At 32.7% G+C, this 9,857-nt stretch overlaps 1 protein-coding gene across 2 annotated transcripts; it reads left to right on the forward strand.

The window, feature by feature from the left end:
* The first annotated feature begins 484 nt into the window (after positions 1-484).
* Positions 485-9,183, forward strand: LOC128178465 (alpha-2Da adrenergic receptor-like). 2 transcript variants are annotated; one of them, XM_052845635.1, is made up of 3 exons: positions 485-632; positions 816-993; positions 4,967-9,183. In XM_052845635.1, exon 3 carries the CDS (start codon positions 4,985-4,987, stop codon positions 6,320-6,322), a length of 1,338 nt encoding a protein of 445 aa, XP_052701595.1. In that variant the 5' UTR covers positions 485-632; positions 816-993; positions 4,967-4,984; the 3' UTR covers positions 6,323-9,183. The 2 variants fall into 2 exon arrangements, with proteins under 2 accessions (XP_052701595.1, XP_052701594.1); XM_052845634.1 differs by lacking the exon at positions 485-632 and having other exon boundaries at positions 657-993.
* Positions 9,184-9,857: the final 674 nt, after the last annotated feature.

Below are 9,857 nucleotides of genomic sequence, written 5' to 3' on the forward strand. Positions count from 1 at the left end.
ACCGTTCAGTTCATACTAGTTTTATATATTTGTAAAATAATAATAATTTCACTAATATTAATATAAAAGATGTTTTGAATAGAGGAAAATATTTTTTAATATAGCAGGGGTAGGGGCAGTTAGTAACGAAAAGTAAATACATATATATAAAAGTGCATTTGACTACAGTCTGAGAAATCAAGTTATGGTATTTATTATGCATGTGTAACTAGTTTCTATGCAGTTTCTAAGGAGTTATTCGAACGATTACAGATGATATTCACAAATATCTAAGCACTGCAAGGCCACACATAAATTAAATAGTTGAACGATAGCAATTTTAAAAGTTTGCCTCAGACTATTAAAACATGGTTTCAAATATTTTAATATTTGAAACAAATGCACACTTCATTTAAAAAGGAAATCAAGTGGATGAACATGAAACAGATTTTAAGCGTGGAGTACAGTAATAGTGATTACAACGCGCTTTGGGTCTGCTTTAGACGACACATGATTACCGCAAAGCGTTCCGTGCCAACATGTATTTGAGGAATTTGTAAAATTTATATCAATGTGCACAGTTTTGCGTAAAGTTGTGATTTGAAGGACCTTCTTCCGAGTTCGGAGAGGAGACTCGAATATTGCACGATGAGGTATTCTTGTTTAGATTATAAACATATCACATGATTCACTGTCCAAAGTCACAGTATCTAACGATCACTTGTAGTATACTACGCGCATAGGTTGATAACTTTTTTGATTATCATCTGCTTGTTCCTTTGTTAAGGGCGAGATTTAAATTGTGTAGTTCACTGTGGTATATTTACATTTCAAAGGAATGCGTTTTATCGGGGAAGACACTACGAACTTGGGAGCCATGTGTTCTGTTCTTAATTAACATTACACCAGATATTAATTGATACAATGTCGTATGCTGATGTTAGCGGAAGTGAGTGAACTGTAGCGAAACACACACGTGCACATGTCGACCTGTAGCTGAAAGAAAAAAAATCGGTAAGTATCAGCTTTCATTACTTTGTACCTTTTTTGTCGTGTGTTTGGCATTTTCACGGTTGGCTGGTTTCATTTCATTGACGATACCTTCCCATTTTTCCATGTACAGGTCGCCAAATGTTTGGCTTTTAGACGACCCTTCGGGTTTTGTATAAGAGTTGTGTTATTCCTTTTCAAGTTTAAATAATTCAGCACAAATGGGACAAGTATTAAATATGATTATATAACTGTATATGTCGATAATATTTTAAACCTGCCTTCAGCTATACTTATACTATCATGCTATTTGTCATGTTATGAATTGTAAGATAACAAACCCTCTCTCTCTCTCTCTCTCTCTCTCTCTCTCTCTCTCTCTCTCTCTCTCTCTCTCTCTCTCTCTCTTGTTTCAAAGTGTTTTGATACTTCGGAACTTTTGATCCCAGTATTTTTTATTTTGACAAAAAATGAGTAAATCCGAAATATAAATGCATAAAATGTACCGACTTTCAGTAAACAAGTTTTTCTGCAACCCTGCTTTTTTTTAAGATTGGTCCCTCGGTAGATCCAAAACTTCTTGGGGATCGATCTCAGTAAACATAGGTATACAGAAATACTTGCTTGCCAAAAGTTGTTGTATTTGACGTATATTTATTACAAAAATTATTGCAATTTTTGTACTATAAATTTATACTCCATTTGGGGTATTATATCCCAAACGGGATATTATATCCCTTTGGACGATTGGTTTCAACCTGTTAAACTGTTTTCCCTTGAATTTTTTTTCTAGGGGGTTTACACCTACGCCATTACCCACCTTCCTCTCAAACTCAATAACTCGTTGAGGGGCGGTCCAAATATCTAACCTAATTACGTGACTCTTAAGAATAATTCACTCTTCAGGTCTCCAAGACCGCACAATTAGAAACGTCACTGGTTTTAGAAGAGATACAAAGTGTAGCGATCTACTGGGATCAAATTTTAATAGGATTTACAAGTCTCCTTTTAACTTCTAAAAAATTTGAGGATGTTGCTTGATCAGTGCTTCATTCTCTTCAGATCGTTACGAAATTATTTAGAAATATTATACATAGAATGCATCGTACAAAGAGCACAAATAGCAGACCAATAATAGCATTTAGAGAACTTTTATGTACATTATCTATACTACTATATTAAAAAAAATAGACTCGAATTTTTGGGCTTTAATACCGAGAAATCGGAAGAGTACTGTCTTTTGTTTTATATATTTTAAACATCATTGGTACTTGAAGATTACCAATTTGTTTTCATTTTTTCTCAATCAAGCTTCGCTAATTAATATTCAACAAAAATTCCTTTAAAAAGTCCGGAAATCATCTGGATTTTTTGGATTTACAATTTTGCGCATGCGCTTTACATTCACGCTATATCACAAGAGGCTCTTTAGTTTATGTTTCCACAATATCACATTTAGGATAAACTCAGAAACGATATTGCAAATACGTGTAAATTTTCATTGAAAATTTGTCTTAAATCTGTTTATCAAAGGAAATACGGGAGATAACTTAACTCAATTCATTTGTTATGTAAATTCCGAAGAGTTCCGAATGTCAACATGGTGTGTAAATTCGAAGCGAGTAAAAAAGTTTGTGAAAAAGTGTTGAATTCTTCATGAATATAAATGAAATTTTTAGATGTAAGGTATTTATAGCCTCAAAATGGTTTGTTACAATGTTTGAGTAATTTTACCGTTTTTTCTTTCAATGCAGCGTCATTAATTTTCTCCAAAATCGTTTCGGAGCGATTCTGCAATTTTTGCTACATTACGGGTATATGGGAGGCATTTTAACTGTGTTGAAAAACTGTCCCGAGACACACTTAGATTATTCTAACTAAGCAGAGTGCAGTGAAATTAATAGCATTATGGTAGGCGTAAAGCTTTTTTCTGTGAATGTCAACAATACGGTGTGTCGATGTATCTATTTTGCAAATGTCCGATATCATATGCAATGCCAACCCGTGCAGGCACGGGTCAAAGTCAAGTACATGTCTAAGATACCAGATAAAATGAAAAATCCTACTTTTCTTTTATTCCCAATAATCAAGTGCTTTTTTAACAAGTTATGCTCATGCTTCTTCTGTTGTTACAACTTATCTTCGAATGTATGTCACGATGTCAATCTTAAATTTAGGCATATAAAAAAAATTGTGTGTGTAGGGTAACACTAATGAAAAAATTAAGTTAGGTAGGTAGGGATTTTTTTTATTTTATCATATTTTTTTCTGCATGAATCCTAAGAATGTTTGTGTGTGTCATATTTAAAAATGGATTTTTTAATAGAAATAATATAAAATTCACAATCGGATAAAAACAGACATCTAAAAATGGTAGGTTCGGGGCATGTTTGTAGGTTAGGTCGGGTTACCCTAAACACACAACTTTTTTTACCAGGTTGGAGTAAATATAAAACTTATAATAGTCCTGTTAAGTTTGTATTTACGGTACTGCCACCAAGGAAATTTAAAAACTTACAACATGACAGTACTGATGATTTGTATATCAAAAAGGTCTACATATGAATATATATTTATAAACATATATAAATATTCTACTAGTCTTGTCCCAAATTGTGACCTACAACGATCATATCTCCGGAAAATATCAAAGTTAAAAATAAAACAAATTAAACAAACAGGGCACCTTGCTCTCGCCTTCTACATGTATCTAATATTGACCGAGATATTCCTTTCTTTTCCTGTTAACTTTATTGATATAGAAATTGTTCACTAAAGAAACTATTTTCATACATTGTTTATATCAGATCATATCACAATCGCCCTTACCACCGAGACGGAAGTGCATAGTTACATATTTCCTTGTACGTAAATGTTGATAAACATGTCCGATAAAAATACTGTATACAGGGAAATATTCGCCCCCGTTTTATTTTCGCCCTTTCGTCCTCGTTGTCATTGGGTGAATTTAAGACTGGGCGAATTCCAACGTTCCAAGTTTTCTCTTTAATACACAAGCGTGTATGGGCAAAAATAACACGGGGCGAAAATAACCCTGCATACAGTTATTTACTAACAGTGATGTAAACGTTACCTTATCAAATATTTCACACTTGTTTTACTTCAATTGTTGCAGAATTTGGTGTAGTACTACTCGGATTACCCCTTACAGTTTCAACAAAAAGAACTTTTAGTTATGTATGTATGAATTAAAAATCTCGGCGTGCCAATTTAACTGTTCCAACCATGTACATGAATGTCAAATGCTTATTTCTGCAACGTACTAAGCTTTTATTGGTTGAAACAGTTAAATTGGCATCATTTTTATTTCTCAGTATGTAGTATAATTTAAAAAGAGGACAGATTCCATCGTTTTTTGCACACTTGGCTGTGCCAGAATACATCAAAGATGCACGCCGAGATTTTTAATTCATACATGCACAATGGGTTCGGTCTTAACTAAAAGCTGTTAACGAACCGGAGTTGTTTTAACATTGTGGAACGTACAAGTATGAAAGTACAAAAAGGTTACATATATACACTTTAATACAGTTCACTTTTATTTTCAAGCAATGAAAGAAATACTTAAGTGGTCCATTATAGTAAAAACTAAATATTAATCTAATCTAGTTCTAGGTTTCAAAAATGTAAAATAATCAAAACGTTGACCTTTTATACTTCACAGCTTAATCTATTTTCTTGAAAAAGAAAAATCTTCGCAAATACATGTATGTGTGTAAAGTGTGAAAATAGGAAATAAACTGTGCTTGTGCTACATGTATTAAGAATGGAAAATAAAATTTAGAATTTAAAACAAGGAAATGTTTAATATAAATTCAAAATGACACATAATCAATAGGCAATCGGACATGGTTACTCTTGGTCCTATACGAAAGAGGACTTCAAGTAGTTTTACATACAAAATTTGTTTACAGACCAATTAAAGTGAAGATTTATATTACATGCAATTCCTATTTATCGTTTCTATTTACTACAGGAATCACCTGATGCACCGATGGATGTAACTTCGCCGAGGAACAATACAACACCAGCAGTTTTACCTGAAACCTACATACTTTGGCATTTAAACGAAAAAGCGTACGCCAAAAATAAGCCAGCCATCATTTTCCTTTTAATCAGCATGATTGTGGGAACGGTTGGCAATGGACTCGTCATCTACGTGTATGGATGGCGACTTCGTCCCAACTCCTCCAAGAATATATTTATAACCTGGCTGGCTGTGTTCGACCTAATTTCTTGTTGTGTAACTATTCCATTCGAGGTATTTGATCTACGTTTTCCAATGCTGTACGGAGAAGGAATTATTTGCAAAATATCTCGGACTTTGGCGTTTGCAGTTAATATTACTTCTGGTTTAATACTTGTGTTAATTGCCTTTGACAGACTTCAAATAACAAGACCTCCATATAAGAGTTACACAAAGAGGAAAACTCGATGCCTTATTCTGTTAGTGACTCTGATTTCGCTCGTGGTATCTATTCCAGCACTTTTCGTTTTCGGAACGAAAACGATTCGAACCATTTTCCCGGGAATTTCTGGAAAAGATTGTTCTTACGACGATGCAATTAAAGATACTATGTTACCTATCATATATTATGTACTTTTAGCTGTGATATTTCTTTTGACGTTCGTAATATTAGGGATTTTGTACATAAAAATCGCTATTGCCATTTATGAATGGAAGCACTCTATTATTGGCGAAGCCCTCGCATTGTCCAGTAATAAGTGGCGCAAAACTTCCCAGAGTTTATCTGTGAAATCAGACAATTTCGCAAGTGTGACATCAAAGACCAGAGAAGACGCAAATTACTTAGAAGATTCATTTGTTTCACAAAATAATGGACATTTGGATAATAGTCAATATAATGAACTTTCTGCACATGATCAAGAAAACAGTTTAACGAATGAGCAATTTCATAATTTATCAACATTATCATCATCATCAAAACAGCGTTATGAGGTCAACATTGCAAGTTCCACTAAAAGCACCAAAAGCTCAATTTCGGAACATACGAACGATGGAAAGAGAAAACTGTCTGTCAAGGAACGAGCTAGTCCTGTGAAATCCAACGTTTTATTTATAACAATAACAGTTGTATTTGTCTTGAGTTATCTGCCGTTCCTACTATTTGAACTCCTGAAAGGTGTATTGAAGGAAGGAACATTTGACGAAACAGCTTTCGAAGTTGTCACAAAATCTGTGTATTTGAATAATCTAGTCAACCCCGTGATTTACGGAATTTATAATGTGAACTATAGAGAGGAAATTCGGAATTTATTTTGCTTGCGGTCAACAGTGAATTCTCGTTATAGATCAAGCATTAGTAAATAGCAATCATCATCTCCATTTTTAAATACTTATATATATCAAATACACTTGAATTTGATTGGGTTTTTTAAAAATTATAACAAGTGTAGATAAAGATGTAAAAAATATTAAAGGCCTGTAATTTATGGCAATCTGGTCTGTCCTGTGTCGACCGGAAGTGATATGATTTTTGCACATCAAACGAAAACTGGTGATAAAGGGATGTAAACAATTGATTAAAAAAATAATGTAATCATTGGAAAAATGCTCAATTGAATTTTTAAAGCATTGCCGGTCGAGGTCAGGGCCATTGACGGCGATAAGTTGAATGCATTGCTGATTTTGTTGTGTAGGTTTACCTATAAAACATCGATAGAGGGCGTGTATGTTGCATAAAACTTACTGATGATCATGTATTTTTCTAGAAACTTCAAAACGAATTTTCTTTTGATAATGAGAATAAAAGTCTTAATTAAAACTAAAATAAAACTACAATTATATATAAATCTCGAAAGTTTATTTTGCTGACAAACATGCTAATATGATACTTCTTTGTGTAACTTAATGCTTTCTTATGACATAAAACAAATCTTTAAATCTTTAAATCATATCATTAATCTTATTAAGATTCCTGTGTAAAGGAATTGTGTATAGCAAATCAATATTTGTACAGGCTAGAACAGCAATAACCAGTGCCCCTAAGTTTTTCACAAAAATATGAGTTTTTCAATCACAGTACTGTTAGTCATTTCACTAGAAAATTGTAGCTTAAATTTGCTTTAATAGTGCGTACTACAACCCACAGGTGCTTGAGGACAGGATCGACCCCCCCCCCCCCCCCAAGATTATAGACCCCCGGGACTTTATTATTATTTTTTTAAATTAAATTATCCTTTCATGACACATTTCTATCTAATATATACATTCATTTCACAAAATTACCTTAAACAAACATTTTTTTAAAAAATCAGACCCTCTACATATATAATACAAGAAGGTTGCTAACTTCGTCTGCCAGCCGAGAGGCAGTGCCCACTAGCTTTTTTTTATAATCAATGCCGAGAGCGAGAAAGACTCTCCTACATGACACGTGTTCACTAGCACATGGCTGCAAATAAATAAAATATATAAGTATATTATGCTTGATAGAGTAAAATAACTGTTAAGTTTTATTCCTTTTTGCAATCAATGCCCAACAATGACAGTCCATAGATAAATCCACCAATTTATTTATTTATTTTTTTTTTTTTTTGTTTACACATAAATCCACATACACACATATTTCAGACATATTTCATACATTTCAAGATTCTACATATTGTAATAACTTATTAATCTAAAGAAAACATATTAGCCGTGTAGTGTAAAACCGTGTTTTTTTGAAAAAAAAATAATAAATAAATAGATGATAGCAGTAAATGAAAAGAGAAAAAGGGAGATACAGAAGAAGATACAAAAATACAAAAGAAAAAGGGGGAGGGGGGGGTACATTATCAATATATTTGTTCAAATCCACCAATTTTAACATTAGGTTAATAACCTCCTAAGTGGGTTTTCACAATGTCTTAGAACGTCATTGCACGCTAATAAAACAACTGATAAATCACTTTCCATATTTGGGACCAAAACCGTTAATTGGTGCATGTTTTTTGTATTGACTGTTTACCAAAGGAAGAAGATAAACATTTATCTGCATTGTCCATGAGTATGCTACTTCGTCAAAAGTGAGGACATTATTAAACACCTGGTTCAATTAAAGTTTGAGCTATTTTTGCATTCTTTTGAAGAGTCATCATCGCAACTTAAAAATAATACATGAAATAAACATTGAAAATATCAAGTATCTAGACAAAAGTACAATATTTAGTTACTCAGTAGGTGTTGCATTATCAGAATAACAGTCAGTCTGAAATTCAACAATATGTGGAATATCAACTGCAGAGTTTCTCTTCTTAATGGAATTAATCCCCTTAGTTTAAACAATATTTATTGATATTTAGCCATTCTATTACCACCCCACCCCGGCCCTATTCGTGCCGCTTCTCACTGATTATTTTCTAGTTTTAGACTAAGATATTTTGGTAAATTATCCCATATTATATCAGCATATTGTAAGGCTGGTCTAATAAACAAGAGGCCCATGGGGCCACATCGCTCACCTGAGCAACAATGGGCGTTCAAAAGATATTGTGCCGTATAGTCCCTCGGTAGAATAACAAAAAATAAATATTGTAAAGTATTCGAATTTTACACTTATTTTTGCATACACCTAATCTTTGACGTTGTACCTTCATGAAATACTATTTTTACCAGAATAAGAAAATCCTACGCAAGATATAAAACTAAACATTTGGTAGGAGTACACTGTTAAGTTGTTAACTTCCAATTCCCTATATTTTCGTTCTGCCCCCCCCCCCCCTCCCCCCCCACACACTTTGTAAATCAATCAAAATATATGAAAGCATATAGGTACATTTTTTTTCATCAACTACTTACTAGTTATTGTATTTTTTTAAAAAAAATATAATAGTTATTGTTTTTTATTCTTAAAATCCTACATGTATAGATGTGAAGAAGAAAATTGTACCTCAATGTGCTCAATTCCTCAAATTAAAAACATTCAAAAATTTTATTTGTCTTCTCCATTACAATTAAATGACTGTTATTTACTTCGCGTACAAACCAGGATAATTTTTCGCTGTGATATTTTCTTAGGAATAGCGATAATTACTTTATCCCCGCAACAGAAATGAGTCAGAACTATGGAAACTGTTTTAAAGATGTCGTTTTTATTTACCCGTGTCTGAAAAACTATCATAATTGATGCAGATTTCACATTATTTATTGTATAAAGAGGGGGCCCCAGAGAGTAGGTATATACAGAATATCATTATTTTGTTTGTACAAGTATTTAACATACTCTTATTCATATAGAATTTCTAATATTCTACCAAAATTTCAGCGTCAATCGTAGAATTATAAGCAAGATACAGAGCTCGCAGTTCGCCTAGGTTTGAGTCATCTTTTGTTCACATGAGTTTGTTACATTCAGCTTAAGATTTTTAACTTGGTATTTCCTATTCAGCATTTAAAATAGAAAAAAAAAGAAGGACCTAAGATTTTCAATTCTTTTATTCACTCAAGACCTGTTCACTGGTATTTGAGGTTCAAAATCAGCTTATACAAATGTACACAAACACAGTCAAGGATCACATGTACATTAGGAGTAATAATGACGAAAAAAGGTTAAGTTTACAATACAATAAGTTGTTAAAGTTGGTTTCTGGAAGAACAGACTTTGAAAATTTTCTTAATAAATGTTGACATTTTTTTTTTACTTTTTTAATCTTTAGTTTTTAAGATCTGTGTACAAACATAGAATTTTGAGCAAATCTCTGTATCTTGCTTATAGTTCGAAGCTTAACACTCAAATATGGCTAGTAAATAGAAATTGTAAACAATTAAAGTCTGTCCCAAGATATTTATGCTGCACATTTGGACGATTTTTAATAAAAATACACTTACCTGTGAAAGAAGTGCAATTGAAATAGTTGAAAGG

This window comes from Crassostrea angulata, chromosome 3 (assembly GCF_025612915.1).
Source record: "Crassostrea angulata isolate pt1a10 chromosome 3, ASM2561291v2, whole genome shotgun sequence".
In the NCBI taxonomy this organism is placed as follows: Eukaryota; Metazoa; Mollusca; class Bivalvia; order Ostreida; family Ostreidae; genus Magallana; species Magallana angulata.

Bases quoted from the DNA above. Each gene is read 5' to 3' on its own strand.
- LOC128178465 (XM_052845635.1), top strand. From the start codon at position 4,985: ATGGATGTAACTTCGCCGAGGAACAATACAACACCAGCAGTTTTACCT.